General features: G+C 45.0%; 1 protein-coding gene across 1 annotated transcript in view; it reads right to left on the bottom strand.

The window, feature by feature from the left end:
• Window positions 1-126: 126 nt before the first annotated feature.
• LOC149308328 (tyrosine-protein kinase ZAP-70-like) overlaps window positions 127-23,156 on the bottom strand; it is a 30,446-nt gene continuing 7,416 nt past the window's right edge. Inside the window, exons 2-13 of the mRNA XM_089535567.1 lie at window positions 10,005-10,462; window positions 9,285-9,445; window positions 8,294-8,432; window positions 8,035-8,116; window positions 7,497-7,525; window positions 6,276-6,330; window positions 3,956-4,139; window positions 3,015-3,221; window positions 2,331-2,523; window positions 1,719-1,859; window positions 1,207-1,319; window positions 127-612 (exon numbers count right to left, since the gene is read on the bottom strand). Coding sequence (XP_089391693.1) covers window positions 495-612; window positions 1,207-1,319; window positions 1,719-1,859; window positions 2,331-2,523; window positions 3,015-3,221; window positions 3,956-4,139; window positions 6,276-6,330; window positions 7,497-7,525; window positions 8,035-8,116; window positions 8,294-8,432; window positions 9,285-9,445; window positions 10,005-10,462 — 1,880 coding nt within the window. The 3' untranslated portion in view covers window positions 127-494. The remainder of the gene's footprint in view (window positions 613-1,206; window positions 1,320-1,718; window positions 1,860-2,330; window positions 2,524-3,014; window positions 3,222-3,955; window positions 4,140-6,275; window positions 6,331-7,496; window positions 7,526-8,034; window positions 8,117-8,293; window positions 8,433-9,284; window positions 9,446-10,004; window positions 10,463-23,156) is intronic.

Here is a 23,156-nt window from a genome sequence, read left to right as displayed (position 1 = left end):
CCCTCTCTCACAAACTGCAATTACAAGGTTGGATACAAGTCAGTTTCCAAGAGAATGCATCAGGGATATATTGATGATTTGCCTTTATTTTTGTATATGTATTTTAAAAAAAGAAGATGTCTTATGATCAATAAATGCAAACAGAAAAATGACCGACCACAGTTTAAAGTCATTTCTTTGCAGGGAAAACACCAACAGCAACAAAGAAAGGTTTGATCCTGTCGTATCCAAATTGCTCTTTGTTTTTATGCAGCGTAACTCTGCTGGAAGATATCTGTACTATGCTGAAATGATGTTGGATCTTGACTGGTGCGTGTGTGTGTGTTTAAAACAGTATCAACAGTGCTGATCTCAACTCTTGCACCAACCATTTCCTTCCAGATAGACAGAAGAAGCCATTCTGCAGAACTACAGATGCATCCATTTCCAAGGGCTGAAAGCGTCATTTACAGGAGTCTTTGTGTGTCTTTTTGTCCGTTTCAGGGTGCCCAAGGCTAAGCAGGTGTGATTTTAACCCTCTCCTCTGATTTTTCCTCCGTCTTGTCAGCAATACTGTAATAATAGGTGCGGATCAGGGTCTCCACCGTGGCAAAATCCGGGCGGTCTTCCAACCTGCAGGGAAATGGAAGCAGAGAGGAGCAAATTGAAAGGGAGGACATTTTCATCGGTGGCACCCCAGCATAAGATTTCCTTCTGGTAAGACATTTTCCCTGCACCCACAATGGGCTTTACTCAACATTGTTCACACAAGACAGAAATGCAGGACCGAGATTTTTGGTGGAGATGGTATACCTATAGGTCATTGTTGGAAGGTAGGGGACCAACTGTTGGATTAGGACTGTGGAAGTTGTTGTGTGCCTTTGAGGCAGTTCCAACTTACGGCAACCCTAAGATAAACTTATCATAGGTTTTGTGTGTGTGTGTGTGTGTGTGAGATGTGTTCAGAGGCAGTTTGCCATTGCCATTCCCTGAGGCTGAGAGAGTGTGACTTGCCCAAGATCAGTAGGTTTCCATGGCTGGAATCGAACCCTGGTCTCTTGGGTCGCAGTCCAACAGTCAAACCACTAATTTCAGGTTGAAAATGAAAAGCTGGCTCTCTCATGTCGATCACCAAAAACCCAAGAATTGTAAGTTAAGTAACCAAGAAATTTCTGGCTTTGGATAGCACCCCAAAAGCTATTGCCAGCACCTTGCGGTTGGCCTTACTTGAACGTCCAGCATTGATTCATCAGTTTGTACATCTCTGGAGGACACCTGGGTGGACACTCCATCCGCTTCCCTTCCTCGATGAATGTCATGACTTCGGGACCTTTCATTTTCTGGGAGAAAAGAAAGCAGGAACACAGACAGAGAGAGAATAAAGGTTCATGTAGAATCCAGTTTCCCATTGGAACCATGTTCGGTCTTCATGCAACTGCATAAAGAGCAAGGATCACAAATCACAGGCTCTAGTGAATGGGGAACCCATAGAATCATCCGCTTTGCAAGGGACCTCAAGCGTTGCTGCTATTGTTGAGTGCCTTCAAGTCTTTTCCGATTTATGGTGGCCCTAAGGCTATCATGGAGTTTTCTTGGCAAGATTTGTCCAGAGGGGGTTTCCCAATGCCTTCCTCTGAGGCTGAGAGGGTCACCCAATGAGTTTCCATGGCTGAGCGAAGATCTGAACTCAGGAGAAGGCCAAAATGCCAATTCTAGCTGGCAAACTCCTTGGTTCTCACCTTGTAGGGTTTCTGTCCATAGCTAAAGGCCTCCCACATGGTCACGCCATAACTCCAGACGTCGCCTTTGCTGGAGAACTTCCGGAAGAGGATGCATTCTGGTGCATACCACTTCAGCGGCCATTTCCCAGTGGTCTTCGCCTACGAAGAGAGAGAAAATAAGAGACGTTACTCCAAGGAAGAAGGCCAATGTGGCCAAGAAGACTAAGGGTCTCAAATTCTTGTAGGTGTTGCCTGCCTTAAAGTCATTCCCGACTTACAAGGAGCCTGAGTCGAACCTATCATGGGGTTTTCTTGGCAAGATTTGTTCAGAAGAGAGTTTGCCTTTGAGGCTGAGAAAGTGTGACTTGCTCGAAAACCCAGTGGATTTCCAAGCAGGGATTCAGACCCTGGTCTCCAGAGTCATAATCCAACATGCAAACAACTACACTGCCTTGGAAGAAATAGCTACAACATTGGAAAGATGGTGCATCCCTACAACCTCGTAGCTACACCTCCCAACTAGGATCTCAACCGCCGGTGAATAGAGAGCAGAGAAGAGGCCAAGCAGGTCTTCTCTGGGAAGGAGTTTCTTCTTGCAGAAGAGCAAAACCTTACATCCCCGATGCTCACCAGGTAGTAACTGTCATCTGCCGCCAAAGCCTTGGAAAGGCCAAAATCGCTGATCTTGGCGTAGTGCGGATGGACAAGCAGGACGTTTCGAGCCGCCAGGTCGCGGTGGACAAAGTTCTTCTCTTCCAAATATTTCATCCCAATGGCCACCTGGTGCATCAGCTCCACTACGTTACTGACGGAAATCTCATCCCTGAGAGGTAGAAGTGAAAGACGGAGAAAGTTGCATTTACTAGGAGTGCTTAGAAAGTGGTTTATGAGCCACATGTAGCCCACAGACACCACTCTAGTTGGCCTTAAAGCCCCCCATCTCTTTGTTGTTGTTGTTGTTTCTTACCCACCTCCCCCATTTTAAAAAAAATTGGCATGATTTTTCTGAACAACCATCACCTTTATTAAAGTCAACAGACCACTAGGCAACACATTAAATACACAGACATGTACTGCATACATAGACATGCTGCATAGCATGATTTTCTAACAATTTGTGACTGAAACCTGTACAGAAAAAATCCCCAAAAAACCCAAAATGCATGAAAATACACCCATAGAAATCCCCTCCTACCTCCATTTTCCTTCTCAAAATGGTGACAGGTAGTGCCAAGACATCATTCCTGGTGGCCATTTTGAGAGGGACTATAGAGGGAAGTGGACGTATTTTGGGTTTTGCAGGTAAGGCCTCACCTTTTGGAGTATAAGAATTTGTTCAGGGGTCCCCCCGACGCCATCTCCATCACCAGCATGAGGGCCTCCGCCTCGCAGACGCCGATCACCCGAACGATGTAGGGATTATCAAGCTGGTGCATGATTTGCGCCTCCTTCATCATGTCATCCCGGTCTGCCTTTTCATTGCCGCTTTTCAGCATCTTGATGGCCACATCGATCTGCCTCCTGAGAAGGAAGGAAGCGGAGAAAAAAGGAGATTGGGTTGCTTTTTTGGTGGGGGAAGTAGGATATAAATAAATATGATGATGATGATGATGTAGATGATGTAGTACAAGAGCCCTCTCCAGTTTTCACATTGGCAACCTTATTGGCATAAGAAGGGGCATGGTCATTCAAGGATAATGACTTACTCTCTAGCATCATAAGGTTAAGAGAGATCATCTTATTTAGTGATTCCCAAACTCTGGTCCCCCAGGTATTTTGGACCTCAGCTTCCAGAACCCTCAGCATCCTTGCCAATGGTTTTGGATTCTGGGATCCAAACTCCGAAATATCCAAAGGACCTGAGTGTGGGAATCATTGAACTCAAACCCCTGCTAGAGCGATAACCCGTAGCTAGAATACCCCTGAAAGGTGACTACCATCTTCTCTTTTAAACACTTTCTATGAAGATGAGTCTACTCTTTTCCAAGGAAGTCCATTCCATGGTCAAACAGTTTAATGTTTAATTCGACTGTTGTCACTGTGTGCCTTTAAGTCATTCCTGGCTTTGGAGACCCCATTAGGTGGTTTTCTTTGCAAGATTTGTTCAGAGGGGCTTGCCTTGGTCTTCCCCTGAGGCTGAGAGAGTGTGACTTTTCACCCAATGGGTTTCATGGCCAAGAAGGGACTCGAACCTTAGTGCCAATCTAGGGAATAAAATAGAAGAAAGCTAACCATAACACAAGTCGACCCCTTACTTTCTCATTCTGTAGACCCCTTTCCTGACGCTCCCAAAGTTGCCCGCACCCAGCTCCACTTCGTCCACGATCAGGTTGCTCCTCTTGAGGAATAGCTTCCGATCCTTCAGCTCTTCGGGGTCGCTGTATGGGCTTTCGTAGCACAAGGTGTCCATGGGCAGGATCCGAGACTTTTTCCCGACTCCTGCACCCCCAAAAGACCAAAAACACCCAAAAATAATCATCACTGCAGGTTAGCATTGCCAGGGTCTGATTCCCACTACCTTTTAAACCAGATCGGTTTGAACCAGTTCAAATGACCCTGGTTCCCACCTGAACTGAATCACTGAAGCTAGACCCACGCGTTAGATCCATTTAACCCGTTTCTTTTTGACACTGATTTTTTCCTGCATCTTTTTGGATAAATCGATTTCGCACAAGTGTGAACCAGATGAGGATCAGAATCAATTTACATTTGCCCTTCGACTGTCCGGAGCAGGTCCATTTTGAACCGATTCATTTGTCAATATGAATCACAAGTGGGTTATTTTACAGGGAAGAAATGAGATCGGGGCAAATGTAGTGTGAACCACACTCCGCTGTCGAACTGATCCATCGATTCAGATCGCAAACTGATTTATTTGTAAGTGGGAATGAGGCCTCGGTTTTTCAAAAGAGCAGTAAGGGACGGCTGCAATTCATGGCACAAAAGGCTGACAAATATCCTACTGTTCTACTGAACCAGGAAAAATGTGGCCAAGCAAACTCAGAGTGTGGTCAAGTTGGCAAAAATATGAATAAGGAGAAATGCAAAAGCTAAGAGAGGCTGAAGCGGTTTGCTTTTGCTTGAGCTTACAGGAAAGGTCAAGATTTCACCATCTCAGTTAATGGAGTGCAAATAGTCTTTGCATTTTGAACTTGGTTTGCAGCAATGGAAGAGAAAGAAACCGGGACGTTCTTAAAGGAGCTGAAAAGGCAGGATGACAGAGGGTTAATTGGGGACTGTCCCTGAAAAATTGAAACAATTGGAAGGTATTTAAAAAATGATTAATTTCCACTCCAGGGAGCATCTGAGAGCTGCACTTCGGTGATGAAAACAAAATGCAACTTTCTTCCACTCCCCTCGTTTAAAATTAAGTTTTGAGTCATTATTGCTGCAAAAATACGTTTGAAAATTTAGGGCAAATGGAAAAGAGCTGCCTTCTTTTAAAAAGTGGAATGCAGACTATATGACTTTGATGCTATTTTGCTGTATTACAAAGGTCTTTTTTGCAGGTGTTGGGAATCTCTTGTAGTGCCACAGCAGGCCAGAAGATGGTGGGGTTGTCACACAAATCCAGCGAGAAGCGCAATAAGTGTTGCCATGCTCCTTGACCCATTTGAAATGAAAATATTGCATGCTTATTTGCTACTATGCGGGGGATTTCTTACACACTAGCAATACGCCAGCTAATAACCAATAAAAACCAAAGCTCTCCGAAAGAGAAATCTAAATCTTACACAAAACTACAAATCCCAGAATTTCATAGCATTGAGCCGTGGCAGTTAAAGCGGTGTCATATTGCATTATTTCTGCAGTGCAGATTCGGCCAGAGAGAGTCTTACGGCAGGGACTTTGGTCATTGCAAAAAGAGGAAAAGAATACCATATCCTGCAACAACACCCCCCAATATATAGTATAGTATCATGCATATATATATATCAGGATTTACACTTTTATACATCACAAACAGGATGGCAACCAATGTGTCTAAGATCTAACTGAGACTCAAGAGTGGTTTAAGGCTAGGAAAGAAAAGAAAGCATAAGATGGCATAGTGAAAAGAAGGAAAGAATGGAAGGGAAAGTAAGAAGAGAAGAGGAAAGAAGGAGGGAAAGTAAAGAAAAGAAAGAAGATATAGAAATGGATTGGAAGGTATTTGATAAGAAGCGACGGTATATAGAGAAGGGAGAAGCTAGAGAAATGACAAGAGTTGATGAAGGCGGTTATTAATTAAGTTTATTAATTATTAAAAGGGGTAGAATTTAATAGGAAATGACACAGAATATATTTGGAGTAGCAACAAATGTATGGTAGGTTCATTATTCGCTTTTTTTATTTTCTTTATCGTCTTTCTTATTTATAAGATGTTCATAGAAATATGTATATTTGAATGTGTGTTGGGTGCATGTTGTATGTCGAATGTTTGATGTATTGTTTAATAATAATTTTTTCAATAATAATAATAATAATAATAATGATTGGTTTAAGGCTAACAAATTTGTTCTTCCTTATGTTTTACATTCATATAAGCCTTGCATAAACGTATCAATATTTGTTTTCCACAGGCGTCTTACTCACCAATGGGCTCCGGTGTGTATCCGTTAGAGTTTTGGGAGGTGAATCTCCGAGGAGGCTGCCAAGAAAGAGGCAAAGAGAAAAGTGAGACGCCAACCGGGGCCTGACAACACAACCCTGCGAGGTAGGACTAACGGAAAAAGTGAAACTGTGCCAAAATGATTTGGTGGTGTGGATCAGTATGGCATGATATTCCTTGGCAGGGTACATGTTACTACTGAAGACCAGAATGGGCAGACCAATATTAATAGTAACAGTTGGCACAGTTTGCTAGGACGAGGGGTATGAATGGTGAATTTTTACCCAGCAAATTTGACACCCGGTGCTAACCATTTTTAATATCTCATACTTTTCCATGTCTGGAGAACCTTCAAGCTGGGTAGGAAATGGAGGCAACTTGTAAAGTCAAAGGCTTTCATGGCCGGCATCCATAGTTTTTTGTGGGGTTTTCGGGCTCTGTGGCCACGTTCTAGAAGAGTTTGTTCCTGACGTTTTGCCAGCATCTGTGGATGGCATCTTCAGAGAATCTCAAAGGATTCTGGCGAAATGTCAGGGATAAACTCTTCTAGAACATGGCCGCATAGCCCAAAAAACCCACAAACACTATGGAGGCAACTTGCTTTCCCAACTAGCCAGCGGACCAGAGTGACCAGCGATTCCCCAAATGGTCCCTTTTCATAATGAGAACGAGGGACCTTTTGGAATCGCTTTGAAAAGCGGGGCAGAGCTGGGTCGGAACCTGGATTATTCCCCAAATGGGAATGACCCCCAGATGTCCTAACTGCAAAAGAGGTCGAGGCACAACTAAAGAACAGGTATTCAAGAAAAACGTGGGGCGTTCCAAAAATGGACATTACAAACACTAATATAAATGTAGATTTAGATCCCCCCTCTTTCTCCTGTTTGGTTTGCAACATGCCTGACAACGAAGCCCATGGAGCTTCAAAAGCTTGCAACAAGTCTATTGTGTATTTTAGTTGGCCAATGAAGGTATCACAGATGGATTTTTGTTTGTATTTGTTAAATGGCCAATGCATGATAAATGTAGATTCATGCTTCTTAGTGATGCTCCTCCAGGAGGACATTTTGGAATTCCTCCTGGACAGAAAGTTGAAATGTAGCATATGTTCTAGAAAAGAAGGATGTCCGGTCAGATCCCATCTGAGGGGTCACCCGATGCTGTCCGCACTCCCCGCACCCCCTTATTGTCACCCCTAAACTTACCAAGTCGGAAGGGAGAGCTGGCGGAGATGCTGGAAATGAGAGAACGGGAAAATTTCCTTAGGTTATACCAAGCTCGAGACCCATTTTCCTACCTCTCTTGACGCACCATGGGTTCTAACCCATATTTACAATCGCTTCTCCATATCCACTGATTCTTTATCTATGGATTCAGCTTGAAAATATTCCAAAAATATATCAATTCCAAAATGCAAACCTTGCTTTTTGCTATTTTATACATGTGCCATAGTGCTTTGGCTACAACTCTGGCTACCAGGTTTCAATTCCTCATTGGAATCTATGGAAGCCCATTGGGTGAGCTTAAGCAAATCACACTCTCTTAGCCTTAGAGGAAGGCAATGGCAAAGCTCCTCTGAACAAATCTTACCAAGAAAACCCCACGATAGGTTCGCCTTAGGGTTTCCGTAAGTTGGAAACGAAGGCACATAACACACACAGAGAGATATGTTAAATCAGAATTATTCTCCTCTGAGTATTTTTTATGTGGCGACAGGAAGGAAGGAAGGAAGGAAAACCTTACCTGTTGGCGTATCAGGATTTGGGGTGCCCTCCTTTAAATAATAGATCAAGCCGTCTGGTTTGAGTTTGAGATATTCTACTAGCTGATGGGGAAAATAAGAGAAAGAAAGGAGGGTTAGAGAAAAGAAGAGAGAGCGGTTGCATCCACATGTGACCCCCTGGGGCTGCACAATGAGGTCCTTTGGGCCACATGTGGCCCACAGGCCACACTTTCCCCATCCTGGATTTAAATGCAGACCACATGGAGACCAAAGACCCACCTGCCAGAGCGTGTCGAACTTGGTCCCTTCTTCCACAGAGTATTTCCCAGCCTTGTCCTGCACGATCCGGTAGTGATAAACCGTCTTCCCATAGACCAGAGACAGAGCGTAAGATCCTTTCTCCTTCCTTTGCCTCAACCTGTGCATGTGCAAAAGAGTCCAGACCACTTATCATTTCCACAAGATGTACAAACTCAAGGAAGGTGTGTGTTATTGTATGGCTGTGTGATTATGACACTATTGCCATGATTGTAACTTTGCCCCTTCCAACCAACTTTACCGTTTGCCTGGGGAGAAGGGAGTCTGTTCTGCTAGCGCTTGCAAAATGACAGGTAGATTTTAGGAGGTCAGTCCCAAAAAGATTAGATATAAACAGTTGGCCCTTCATTTTCGCAGGGGATCCGTTCCAGACCCCCCGCAAAAATGGAGGTTCGCGCATATTCAAGCCCCATCGACTTGAATAGGATGCGCTGCCAGGCGAGTGCGCCATTGAAAATAGGGGAGGTCACCCCTCCGCAGAGTTAGGAGGGATGACTGTAGAGATATAGATATAGATATACACACTTAGTTTTATATACTTAACTGAGTAACTAATAGAAAATACAGGCCAATAAAAATAATAACAACATCAACTGCCTGAATCCTCTTGGTTAGTTCCACCTACAGTCGACCCATTGAATCACTTGTTGAATGTTGAATCAATATGTAGGGAAGTGTCCTTATTTCAATAGGCCTCCTCTAGTTAGGACCAGCAATAAGATTCAGGCAAGGAAGAGGAAGAAGGTGAAGGAGAAGGTGAAGGAAAAGAAGATGATGTAGAAAAGAGAAGAGGAGATGAGGAAGGAGATGACAACAACGTTGTATTCTGGATCTTGAACAGCAAGAATGCGCAGGTAAATATCCCAAACATGGGAGATGAAGGGAAGAGCTCCAAAATGAGAAAAGGCAAGTTGTTTTTCACCTCCGTAAATCGTAACTGGTCCTTACTTACAAGAATTTCCCATCAGGCTGTGTGCCGGAATAGAGCCTGCTTTCGGCTTGCTGCCGGGAGATGGCCCCATGGAACCAAGACATCTTCTCGTGGGCCGTGGTGGCCAGGAGCTTCTCCACCTGTGGGGCTTGGCTTATGATGGCCAGCTCAAGCGGTTCTCCCTACAAGGAACCAAGAAGGAGAGAGGAGGATTTCTTTGAAATTGCCCAGAAGGATTTCATTGTGCTTTTGCAAGAATAATGCTGGACAAACGTGTCTTTTTCCGTTCCATGTCCGTTTGGATCTCAGTCGTGTCTTCCATCGTGGCTGAAACCTACCATTTAAAAAATGGAAACATACCTACATAGTCCTACGTCCTCCTCCACCAAGGAAGCCCGAGAGGGGCCACCACCATGGCTCTTTACCAATAGTAAGACCATTCAGATCATGAAGATGTGGCTGCCCTGGACTCAGAGGGGAAGGAAATGACATACCCTACTTTTCCTTCCCCTTAGAACCCAGAGCATCTGCATTTTTGCCATATGAATTCTTCTTCGTCTTCCCTTACCAGTGGTACCTTTTGAGGAGCAATACGAACCCTTTCAGAATCTGACAAAAGCTATAAATTCCCACCACAAAAGAGTGCACTTCAACACAAATGTCACAGTAACAAGACGGGGAACGATGGGTGCAGAACAAAAGTGTTTTGCACCCGTTTCCAAAATGGTGTTTTGTCTGTACCTCCAGCTGCCACGTCTGCCGAATGTATTCGCGCACCATGTTCTCCCGGATGCTGTCGAAGATCCCCAGCTGGGGCTCCATGCCGCTGGGACGGTTGCAGGGCTTCCGGAGGGTGCAGCAAAGCCCGTCCGCATCCTTGGAATAAAATTCGCAGAGCTCTTCGGGCCCGCAGTGGGATTTCCCTCCAGAGATGGCGAAGGTCCCGTTCATCTGGCGCTCGACGGGGTAATGGTAGAACTGGAGTTTGTGGACCACGGAGAGGACGTAGCCCCCCAAGTTGCGGAGACATTGCCGGAGCAGAAAAAGCCCATCTGACATCCCTGCCAGCTTCAAATGTTCCTCGGCGTCTGCGCGAGAGATGCTTCCATAGTAGAAAGGCAGGTGAGCGGCTGGGTTGGGCATCTCAGGAGAGTTCCTGGCTCCACCAAAATGGTGGTCATCGGGTACGGAGGAAATGTCTGCCAAACAGAGAGAGAGATTAAGATAACCTTTGTTGGGTAGATAGCAACATAGTCCCAGCAGTTTACACTTCTGTGGGCACACTAGACAATTACAGTATAACACTTGGTTGTTGTGACCTGCCATCATGTTGACTTTGACTTTTGGTGACCCTATGAATGAGAGACCTTCAAGTTACCTCCAAGTCCAAGACCTCCAACAGCCTTGCAGCCATTGTGGGCTTCCTTGATGGAGTCTATTCATCTGGAATGCCATTTTCCTCTTTTCCTACTGCCTTTTACCTTGCCAAGTATTATTGTCTTTTCTAGGGTCATGTCATCTCATGATATGCCCAAAATACAACAGTCTCGCTTTAGTCATTTTGGCTTCTAGGGAGAATTCAGGCCTGATTTCCTTTCCTCTGGCACCATATTTCCAATGAGTTGGTTATCTTCCTATACGCTTTCTTCCCCATCCAGCTTTCACAACCATACTTAGAAACGGGAAATACAGTGTCACGGACCATCCTGATGTTACTACTCAATAATATATCTTGACCCTTCAGGATCTTGTCTAATTGTTTCATGGCTGCCCTTCCAAGTCTCAGGGTGTTTTTGAGGTTGTGTGCCTTGAAGACATTTCCGACTTATGGCAATCCACAGGCGAAACTATCCTGGGGTTTTCTTGGCAAGGTTTGTGGAGGGGCAAGTTTATTTCTACAATGCAGATACTACCCTCCCTCTTCTATGTGACACCTCTTCAGATGATTCTATAACTACAAGCCCCAGCGTCCCACAGCCATGCTGGGTCTTGGAGTCGAAAAAGGGAACGTTTCCAGATGTGGTTCCCAAACGGATGGAGAGACCACCAGAGTCAAGTGGAATTGGCCTCCCCTCCGCCCAAAAGAGAGCGCACCATCCACCCACACATGGCTTGGATTAGTAGAAACCTTCCATGTGTTTGCAATCATGTCTTCAGAGCCCAAACTCTTGATGGGTTTTCTGCAACCGGGGCAGGAAGCTGCGGCAGGAAACTGAACTGGTGACGGCAGTGACTTAGGAACAAACACAAGCTCCCTATGATGGCTGAATTTTTTGATTTTAAAAACACACAACACACACAACCAGTCCTTCTGACACATGCTCTATGTGAGCTGATAAAAATATTATTATCTGGGGGTGGGGAATGCTCAGCAGAAATTCCAGTGTGCTTGCAGAAATAATGATTCATGAAGAGGATCTTTCAATTCGTGCAAGATGTTTTTTCCAGTTTATCGATCAATAAGATTTTGCAAACGCTTTCTCATGCCCGGATGAACGCAGGGACACCTGTGGCTTGGCAGCATCGGAAGGAAGCCAAGTTGGCCAAAGTTATCAGTGAGGAAGAACAACCTTGCAAGAAAAAGGCTGCAGCAGTTTGCTTTTGCCTCAGCCAACTGGGAAGTACAAAAACCCTGCTCCCTGTGCTCCTCTTTCCCCTGCATCTGCACTGTTGAAATAATGCACTTTGAAACCACTTTAAGTGCTAAATAGGGAATCCTGGAATTTGGGTGCTTCTAATGTCAAAATAATGCAGTTTGACACTAGTTGCAATGCTGTAGCTCCATCCTAGGGAATCCTGGTATTTGGGTGTGTATCTGCGCTGTGGAAATAATGCATTTTGACCCATTTTAAGTGCTGTAGCTGCATGCTATAGGATCCTGGGATTTGTAATTCTACGCGGTCTTAGTTATTCTCTACCAAAGAAGGCTGGTGCTTGAGCAAACTACAAATCCCAGGATCCTTTAGGATGGAGCCTTGGCCGTTAAAGTGGTGTCAAACTGCATTAATTCAACAGTGTAGATGCACCCCAGGAAAGGAAAAGTGTAAATCTTTGCTCCCCCCCCCCCACAAAGGTACAGGAGCCTCAGCCACCCCCTAAGCCTCAGTTCGGTGTTGTGGTTGGAAATTTCCGAATGGCATCACACCCGTGGGTGTCAAGAACCACCGACACCATCGTTCGCCTAAACAATGGACAGTTGCTGTTCAAAGAAGCGTTTGTGGGCTCATTGGCAAGCTAAGGGAGAAATATGAGTGTGTGTGTTTTGAAAGGAGGAGAATTGAAAAAGTTGGCTGGATAGGAGGTGTTTTGCTTTGGGAATGAAACAGTGGGCACACTCACTTTCCTAACCCTCTCTGTTGCATCACACCTGGTCCTACTCTGAAACATGCTTGCTTTCTACTTGATCAGTTTGTCCACCATGCTTTCATTTCACCTGGTCAACCTAGCCACCATACTTGGGGTCCACCTGGTCAACTTGTCCCCCTCTTTCTATTCCATCTGGTCAACCTGTCCCCCTGTTTCTATTCCATCCTGTCAACCTATCCTCCATGCTTGCTTTCTGTCTTCTTAACCTATCAATCATGTTTGCTTTCATAGACTCCTAGAGTTTGAAGGGTCCATCGAGGGCCATCCAACCCAACTCCATTCTGCCATGCCAAAAGACACTGTCAAAGCCCTCCTGACAGATAACCATCCAACCTCCAAAGGAGGAGTCTGCACCACCCTCCAAGGCAGCATCTTCCCCTGCCAAACCTTCCCCTTCCACCATCAGGAAGGTCTTCTTAATAATGAGGTGGAATCTCTTTCCCCATAGCTTGAACCCATGGCTCCGTGTCCTAGTCTCTGGAGCAGCAGAAAACAATCTACCTGCTTGTTGTAGTTATTTCCCACCTTGAGGATGACAGTGGATAACACTAACCTATTGGTGACTCTCTCCTAGGGATTTCTGGGACAGATTTGTACAGAGGAATCATAGAATCATAGATCATAGAATCATAGTTGGAGGAGACCACAAGGGCCATCCAGTCCAACTCCATTCTGCCATGCAGGGACTCTCAATCAAAGCATCCCCATTGACAGATGGCCATCTAGCCTCTGCTTAAAGACCTCCAAGGAAGGAGACTCCATTACACTCCGAGGAAGGAGTCTGTTCCACTGTCAAACAGCCCTTACTCTCAGGAAGTTCCTCCTAATGCTGAGGTGGAATCTCTTTTCCTGGAGCTTGCATCCATTGCTTCATGTCCTAATCTCCCTCCTCAATATGGCATCCCTTCAAGTATTCATACATCATATCACCTCTTGACCTTCTCTTCTGCAGACTAAACATCCCCAGCTCCCTGAATCGTTCCTCATAGGGTTTCAAGACCCTTCACCATTTTAGTCACCCTCCTTTGGACACGCTCCAGTTTCTCAATGTCCTTTTTGAATTGTGGTGCCCAGAACCGGACACAATATTCCAGGTGGGACCTGGCCAGAACAGAATAGAGTGGCATTATTACTTCCCTTGATCTAAACACTATACTTCTATTGATGCAGCCTAAAATCGCATTGGCCTTGTTAGCTGCCGCATTGCACTGTTGACTCACATTCAACTTATGCTCTACTTGGACTCCCAGATCCCTTTCACACACAGTTTCATTCAGCCAGGTGTCCCCCATCCTATATCTCTGCATTTCATTTTTCCGCCCTAAGTGCAGTACCTTACATTTCTCCATGTTGAATTTCATTTTGTTAGTTTTGGTCCAGCTTTCTGGTCATTTTGAATTTTGATCCTGTCCTCTGGGGTATTAGCTACACCTCCAAGTTTGGTGTCAACTGCAAATTTGATGAGGAGTTTTGCTCTTGGTTTCCTCTTAGAGTGTGACTTGTCTGAGATCCTCTGGTGGGTTTCCAGGGCCAAGCAGAGATTCGAATCTTGGGCAGGCTCCTATAAGAGGAGGCCTAGGTCTTTCAGATATCCTGCCCCCAAGTTGTTTAGGGCTTTGTAGGTTATTGCCAGCACCTTGAATTGAGCTCGCAAGCAAACTGGAAGACATCCACAACTGTTTATTTATTCATCAATTTATTTATGGGATTTATTTCCTGCTTTTCTCCCAAAACGGGATTCAAGGCAGTTATGAACAGCCAAAAATACAGTTTTGGAGAAAGAGGGTTTCTCTTTTGCATGCCTAGATTATGAGAGCTGCCCTGACATCCAGCTGTACTCTGAGGATGCACCCAAACTGCAAAAATAAAGCAGTTTGACACTATTTTAATTGCCATGACACTATCCTACATTATCCTGAGATTTGTAGTTTGGTGAGAAATGACAAATCAGGCTCTGACAGACCAGATCTTACCAAACTACAAATCCTAGGATGCCCTAGGATGGAGCCATGACCATTAAAAGTGGTGTCAATCTGCTTTATTTCTGCAGTGTGGCAGGACCCAGAGACAGGACATTTCATGGAGTGCAAACTCTTCTCTGTTGCAGCGTTTGCAGCAATTGAAATAAGCTGAGGACATAGGAGAAAGTGGAAGGAGGGAAGAGAAACCAGGACATTTTTAAAGCATCTGAAAAGTGGGCTGAGACAGAAGATTAATCAGGATCGGTTGGAGGCTATGAAAGTAACTTTCCCCAGATCCCATTTCAACCATGGCTTCTATACCTGAACATACCTGATCAGAGAGAGTAGAGACGCCAAATCTCCCTTGAAATGTTTCTTCTCTTGAAGAAGATGAAATTAAGTGGATTAAACTGAACAAAGTCCTCTATTCCAAAGACTAAAAAGCTATTGGACCAAGTCTGGGAGGAATGGAGACCTGTGTTGTATGGCGAACCGGGGATGTGAGACTGTGAACCTGCTCCTTCAAGGGTTGCCTTTGAAGCTTTGGCCTCATTTCCTCGTTCGGGTGAAGGCAAGGAAGTCAAAATGGGTGAGAGAACTTCAATGGGTGTCACGAAAAGGGTGGTGTTACACTGCGGAGTTTGACAGTGGAGTCACTCCCCTCCAGAGCAGGCTACAGAAAAGGGACGCCAAAATGAGTCAAGTACTGGACCCGGAAAGGTTGCCATGTTTGGGGCCATTTATTTTCAACCAAAAGCAATAGTATAGAGTTGCAAGGGAACCCAAGGGCCATCTAATCCATTTCTCTTCCATGCAGGAATCTATAACTAAAGCACCCCTGAGAGATGCCAACTGAACCTCTGTTGAAAGACCTCCAAAGACAGAGAGTCCACCATCTTCTAAAGACGGAGAATCCACCACACTCTCAGAGTTTAGAGGTACGTCCTAATATTGGTTTGTATTCTAGTCTCTGCAGCATCCAAAAGCAAGCTCTCTCCATCTTCTCCATCATATCACATCAGAAGTATAAAGAAGGCTTTCATGTCCATTCTCAGCCTTCTCTTCTCCAGGCTCCATCTTCTACATGCCATCTGTTTGGATATTTGAAGATCACTTAAAGTACAGCAGCAGGGATGGAGAACAAAACATAGGAGGAAAGGACGAAGGAGCCGGGCATGTTTGGCTTGGTGGAAGGAGATGGAGGGAGGACAGGATTGTCTTTTTTTAATATCTCAAGGTCTGTCCCAGAGAAGAAGGGACAGGTTTGTTCTCTGCTACCCCAGAAGGTAGGACCTGGTCTAATGCAATGGTTCCCAAGCTTTAGTCCTCCAGGTGTTTTGAACTTTGGTCAAATTGGACTGAAGTTCTAAACACCTGGAGGACCTGAGTTTAGGAAATACTGAAATGGTTTGACGTTACAGGAGGGGAGATTTGGAACGAACATTAGAAGGCCCCCAGAAATGAGAACATTGGTGCCGACGGCCAAAGTCTTACACCTTTGAGTCAAAACCAAGCACTGAGGTTGGACAGGTGGCAGTTGTTTTCCAAGAATTCATGCTTCTTGTGCACTTTCAAGTCATTTCCAACTTATGGCAATCCTAAGGCGAACCTCTTGTCTAGATTAGTTCAGAGGAGGTTGGCCATGGCCTTCCCCTGAGGCTGAGAATTCATGCGCACACATGCAAAGTCAGCATATTTTGCACAAAAGTATAGGAATAAGCAAAGCTGGCATGGCATAGGTTTGAGCATTGAAGTACAACTCCAGAGGCCAGGTTTCGATTCCCTGCTCAGCCATGGAAACCTAATGGGTGACTTTGACCAAGTCACATTCTCTCAACCTCTGGGCAAACCTCCTTGGAACAAATCTTGCAACAAAAACCCCACGATCGGGTCGCCGTAATGGTTCAAAGACCCACAACAACAAATAGAAATAAGCATATTTTGCAGCTAAGCCTAGAAAAATGTCTTTCTTGCTTTGGGCACAAGAGGGCACTTTGAAACTGAATCTTGGTGCATTTTGGGGTTATTTTCTCAAACTGGGGAAGCTGACCCATGGGCCACCTTTATTCACATTCTCCTAAATCCAAATGAACTCATCCACTTTCCATAACTGATAAGAAAATCACCTATTCGATACCCCCCAAATCCACCTCGGCTGGTGTTAAGACTCCTCACTTTTCAGGGATTGGAAATAGCTATCTCACCCAATTCTCTTGCAAAATGGGGAAATGGGGAAATTAGGGAGATTTTTGTTTGTTTGCAAATGTTTTAATTTCCCCTCCCTCTCATTGCATTTTAATGTTTGTATCTTGTGGGGTTTCGACATTTTATTTTATTTATTCCCAAGCGCATAAAATTCAGAGGTCAATCTCAATCACTTGCGTTTGTTGGACATTTGCAATGCTCTTTCTCAGACCCTTGATTTCCAACCAGTCTTGCCAAAAAAGCTTCGGGGAGCTGAAGTCTGAAACCCCAAATGTTATAGGGTCACCATAAGTTGGAAATGACTCAAAAGGACGCAAGAAAAGGTCCAAACCAGAACCTTGAAATGTGCTTGGAAGCAGAGTGAAAGCCAGTGCAATCTTTGCAAAAGTGGGATTATGAGGTCTCCAAAATGTACAACTGAGGGACACCGGTGTGTAATGGTTTGGGTTTGGATTAGGGCCCTGGGATATCAGGGTTTGAATCTTGGCCTGGATGACCTTGAGCAAGTCACATCATCTCAGCCTCAGAGGACAGCAGTGGAAAAACCCCTCTGAAGAAACTTGCCAAGAAAACCCTATGGTAGGTTTGCCTTAGGGTCGGCATAAGTCAGAAATGATTTGGAGGCACACAACAACAAAATATACACCTGCTAACAGCCCGGCTGCAGCTTCCAAACCCTTTCCAAAGTCAGCCCTATGTTGAGTGCATCCTTGTGAGATTGAGGACTTTGCCCCTATGTTTTGAAAGCCAAGTGCGAGGTTTTGACAGAACGTTGGTTCCTTTCGAACCCAGTGGTGAGAATCCTTTCCTGCCTTTCATGCTGAGCCGGCCGCTTCCGATGCACACGGATAATAGGAGGCTTGGACATGCTGGATTTTTTTACTGAATAACAGGTCAGACCTTTTTTTTCCTCCTCTTTTTCCTCATTTCCCTGGAACATAATCTTGGCGCCCGGCCCGGCCATTCGAACTCGCCACCCTCCCTTGTTCTTCTGTATTCATCAGAAGGAAATTGCAGCCTCACACCCATGGGTTTCCTTTGTTGAACTGTATTCAGAGGCCTTGGGGCACCCAGGCTCCCTGCCTAACCCCGACAGGCTTTGCAAGACTTTCCTTCCCTTAATTTACCTCCCTAGTCGGCAGCAGTGAACGACGTGGGAGCATTTTGTTGGGTGCCTTCGAATTCATTCCCATGATAGGGTCTATCATGAGGTTTTCTTGGCAAATTTCTGCCATTGCTGAGAGTATGTGACTTGCCCAAGATCACCCAATGGGTTTCCATGGCCAAGCGGGGATTTGAATCCAGGTCTCCAGAGGCGTAAGGAGGGGATTTGGGTAGCATCCTGGAGTATTCTGGCAAATGTAGGGGTTGTTCAGACATTGTACTTTTTTAGCGCGACTGTGCGAATAATCCCATGCGTTCCGGTTTTGTCATTCATGCTACCTTTGCGCATCTCTCCAAGTTGTGTTGCCCATGCATATTAGTACTGTGCATAAAGATGGAGTTGAGGATGTGCCTGTATTCTAAACACCTTCAAGGCATGCAGAGTTGTATCCCAGTTTATCCCGGGTCTATTCACGTCGGTTATTCACATAGCCGACAATGCAAACCTTTTAGAAAAACTCGAGAGGAGAAAATGGGATGATACGAATCTTTTTGGAAAACTCGGGGGGAGGCATCTGGGTTATTCGCATAGCCGACAATGCAAATCTTGTCGGAAAACTTGGAGGGGAAAACCCAAATCTTTTAGGAAAACTCAAGGGGGAAAACCAGGAAAAAGAGAAAAAATGCCGAGATTGATTTTCCGGGGCTAAATGGATTTTGGGGAAGCCTGCCCAAAAAACCTTACATTTGAAATGCATGTGAACAGCAAAAGCCCTTTTCACACTATGGAAATAATCTGGGATGAACTCAGGTTATTTCCTTGGTGTTCATACTCGCCCTGAGCACACTCTGTGCACTTTTGGGGGGTGCTACGAAAAAACCACTTAACCCAGGATATTCGATACCAAGTTTTTTCTGAGTTTTCCTGAAAGATCCACATCGATCTGCATCTTCTGCATTGTAAATATGCTTCCAAATCGATTCGGATCGCTCTGTATCCTTTGAAGGAATGGAGACGGCTCCATTTTATCCTGAAAGGATGGCATGTGTGAACAACACGAGGGTTAAAATGACTTGGAGAGATTTGTGAACCTGAAATGTAACGGGAACAATGATCCCGATATCCATCAGCGTGGTGATCCGCATCTCCTTGGGACTGAATGCGAATGCACCCAAAGATTGAACCCAGATTCTACCGGGATTATTTTCACCATCTCAATAACCCTATTGACAAATGGGTCACCCAACACTCAAACCAGGATACCGCCTTGCCAAGAAAACCCTAGAAAGCTTCCATAAGTCACTGTGAACCTGAACCTAAAGGCACATACAACACAATGGAGGTATGCAGTTGCTCCCCCGTTGCTTTAAGACTCTCAGCTGTTTCAAACAACAAATATTTTGGATAAACGTGGCACGATCCCGAACTCTGCAAGCTCAGGGACCTTCGTTGCAGACGTATTTCGGGAACATTCGGTTGCAATTCTCTGCAAACTCTCTCGCAATCCAGTCCTTCTCTCTTGGGCCTTCACCCTGGGGAAGAAGAACTTTAGAGAAGTTATTTTGGGAGGAAGGAAGGGGACTACAACCCCCAGAATCCCCTGTGGCCAAGCTGGCTGGGAAGAAGGGGGACCCTTCTCAGAGTTGCAGAGTTTTTATTTCCTCCCCGAAGAAGCTTCAATCCTTTTCCCCTTTTTTTTCCGCTGAGGTTAAGCAAAACCAAATGGGAACTGGATGCCGCAACAGAAGCCCAGATTTGCCTTAGCGTGGCGTTCCCCGGAGAACAAGAAAAAGTTACTTTCATTTGTTAGTTTTTCTTTTTCGTTAGCCTTTCACAATACTTTCATATCTTTTTATATATATATATATATATATATATATATATATATATATCATATATATATATATATCTTTTTAAAACATCCTTCCTCTCTCCATCTCTCTCTCTTTCAGGGTGTCCCTTTCTGCTTTTGGAAGAAAAAGGCCTCGAAGCAAAGCTCCATTAACCGTCCACATCTCCGGAGAGGAGGGTTGTCCTTTCTTTTCTACATTTCTCCCTCCCTCTCTTTCTCCTTCCCTCCTTCCTTCCTTCCCTCTCTCCCTCCTTCCTTCTCTCTCTCTCTCTCTCTCTCTCTCTCTCTCTCTCCAGCTGTTACTTGGAGAAAATTCTTGCCCTTACGCCTGGAGAACTTTTCTGACAACAGGAAAACGAATTTTTTATTTTACTTTTTGGGGAATTTTGTTTTTATTGGCCGCCGGGGAAAGACGAGGAAGACCAAAAAAATAATAATCCTTTTTTACCAAAAGGGTAAGCAAAAAAAAAATCATTTCTCTTCTCTTCTTTCCACTTCTCCTTCTCTTCTCACCCGCTGTCCAATACATACATACATATATATATATATATATATATATATGGCAGATTCTCTGACTTTGCAAAAGCACAAACTTGACAGAGAGGAGAGATTTGCTCCATTCGGGCACAAGGGCAGGATGAGGGGATTTTTCGGGTTCAGGAAGTCAGTGGGGGATTTTTCGTCTTGAATTTTGTAATTTTTTGGAAGGGGGTTTCGCGGAAGTGCCAGAGCTTTGATAGGATGCGGGGAAGGACTCGGTGGTTTTCTGGGTGGGGAAGATATTTGGGGAGGAGAGCCAAATATGTTCAGGGAGCATTTCGAAAATGTCACACGTATACAGAGCTGTCAAGGCCCCGTGTTTCAGCTCTCCGTTCTCCGGCCACCTTGCGAAACATCCTTCTGGGACAACTTTGGAAAAGTTCCTTTTTCTCTCTTCTTTTCTTTTTCTTCCCCTTTCCTCCTCCTTTATTTTTCCTTCCCGCTTTCTGGCAGAAGTTTAATTATACCTGCTGGGCATTGCAGACAGACAGGCATTGTGGAATGATATGTCTCTCTTTCTCCTCCAACTTCATTCTTTCTGTCTTAAACACCGCCGCCGCCGCCACTTTATTTTTCATTTATTTTCATACCCTCCAACTGTCCCAGTTTGGCAAGCGAAAGCCTGCCGTCCCGCTTGTTTTTGCAAATGTCCCGGTTGCATTTAAAATGTCCTGGTTCCTCTCTCTTCTTTCCCCCTTTGTCTTCAGCTTGCTTCAACTCTGTACCCAAATTTAATAGGGACAGTCCCGATTAATCCTCTGCTGTCCCATTTTTTCAGCTGCTTTTAAAATATCCTGGTTTCTCTCTCCTCCTCTACTTTCCCTCTTTGCTTTCAACATACAGTGTGCACTTCCCTTACGTGGGGGATCTGTTCCGGACCCTCTCCAGCATAAGGCAAATTCCACGTATGCTGGAGTCCCATTGAAAACAATGGGGCTCGTGCACATGGTGCACTTCCCTTATTCCCTTGTTCACTCTTCAGGTGCACAAATTTCAACAGAAGCTGAAAGCCGCGTATGGTGCACTCGCGTATGGCGCAGGCGCACTGTATTCCAACCACATGCCTCCTAACTGTTGCAAATTTAACAGAGGCAATCCCAATTAATCCTCAGCCATCCCACTTGTTCTGCTCCTTTTTAAAATGTCCCAGTTTCTCTCTCCTCCTCCATCTTGTCCTTTGAATATTTCAACAGCATACCCTCCAACAGTCCCAGTTTGGCTGGGACAGTCCCAGTTAATCCTCTGCTGTCCTACTTGTTCTGATGCTTTTAAAACGTTCCAGTTCCTCTCTCCTCTTCCCCCCTTTGTCTTCAGCTTGCTTCAATTCCGTACCCAAATTTAATAGGGACAATCTCGATTAATCCTCTGCTGTCCCGCTTTTTCAACGGCTTTTAAAATGTCCTGGTTTCTCTCTCCTCCTCCACGTTCCCCCTTTTCCTTCAACATACTTCCAACCACATGCCTCTCAATTGCCCCAAATTTAATAGAGACGGTCCCAAATAATCCTCAGCTATCCCACTTGTTTTGCTCCTTTTAAAATGTCCCGGTTTTCCCCTCCATCTTGTCCTCAGAATATTTCAACAGCATACTCTCCAACAATCCCAGATGGGCAGGGAAAGTCCCAGTTAAGCCTCAGCCATCTCACTTTTTCTGCTGCTTTTAAAATGTCCCGGTTTCCACTTTCCCCCTTCGTCCTCAGCATATTTCAATAGCATACTCTCCAACAATCCCAGTTTTGCAGGGATGGCCCTGATTAATCCTCCGCCATCCCACTTCTGCTTTTAAAATATCCAGGTTTCTCTCTCCTCCTTCTATTTTCTCCCTTCGTCCTCAGCTTATTCCCATGGCTGCAAACTGAGTTCAAAATGCAAGTGGAGTTTGGGGAAAAGAGGAGAGGATGAACTCTCTTGCTTCCCAGTCATCTCAAGCAAAAGCAAACCTCTGCATCCTCTCCTAGCCTGCATGAATAACATTTTATTCCTTCTTCGTCACGGATAACATTTCCCACTTTGACTATACTCTGATGTTGCTTGGCCACACGTGTCCCTTTCTCCAGTTGAAGATAGGCATTTGTTTTGTTTTGTTTTAGGTATGCCCCATCGTTTAGCTTTCTCCCAAAGCATTCCTCCTGGATTTTTTTTAAAGAGGCAGCAAATGGTGGTGATAATTATTCTTTTTTTATTTTCCTTGCAAGAAAGCCTGCTGGGTGTCTGGCACAGAGTCCTGAGTCATATGCTTCTCCTGATTAGATCCTTAAAAGCCTTTTCCTCCATCCAAAAAAATACCCCTGAAGCCCATTTTAATTAATCCCTTGGAACATGTTATTTAATCAACTGAGACCGTGTTTCTCGGGATTAAATGCCGGGAGATGCGTTTGTTAATATCTCAAGGAATTTGGGAGGGTAAATAATGAGGCGGAAGGAAGGCGAGAGGACCTAAATACCCCTCAAAGGCACCAGGCCTTGGAAGCTAAGCAGGGTCAGGCCTGGATAGGGCTTGAGTGGGAGACATTTTGTGGACAGTAAGAATGACACGGAAACTATTTGCCTCCTTCACGTCCCATACAGAGTTTGGGAAAGTTATCACTTGGGACTACAGGTCCCCAAATCCTGCCACCAGTGTGATGGAGGGGGATTCTGGGATCTGTCGGTTCTGAAGGCAATGTGGCCAAACGCTGGTTCTGCATTGCAGTGTAATGGTTTGAATGTTGGACTCTGGAGACCAGGGTATGGTTCCCCGCTCAGCCATGGAAACCCAGTGGATGACCATGGGTGAGTCACACTCTCTCAGCCCCAGAAAAGAGTCACCTTAGGGTCACCATAAGCCAGAAACAACTTGAAGGCACATGCTGAGATCTGGTTTGT

This window comes from Sceloporus occidentalis, unplaced genomic scaffold (assembly GCF_023333645.1).
Source record: "Sceloporus occidentalis isolate IW3139 unplaced genomic scaffold, rSceOcc1.0.p SCAF_8, whole genome shotgun sequence".
Lineage (NCBI taxonomy): Eukaryota > Metazoa > Chordata > Lepidosauria > Squamata > Phrynosomatidae > Sceloporus > Sceloporus occidentalis.
The sequence above is the reverse complement of the archived record's forward strand: the minus strand, read 5'-3'. Positions and strand labels throughout refer to the sequence as shown.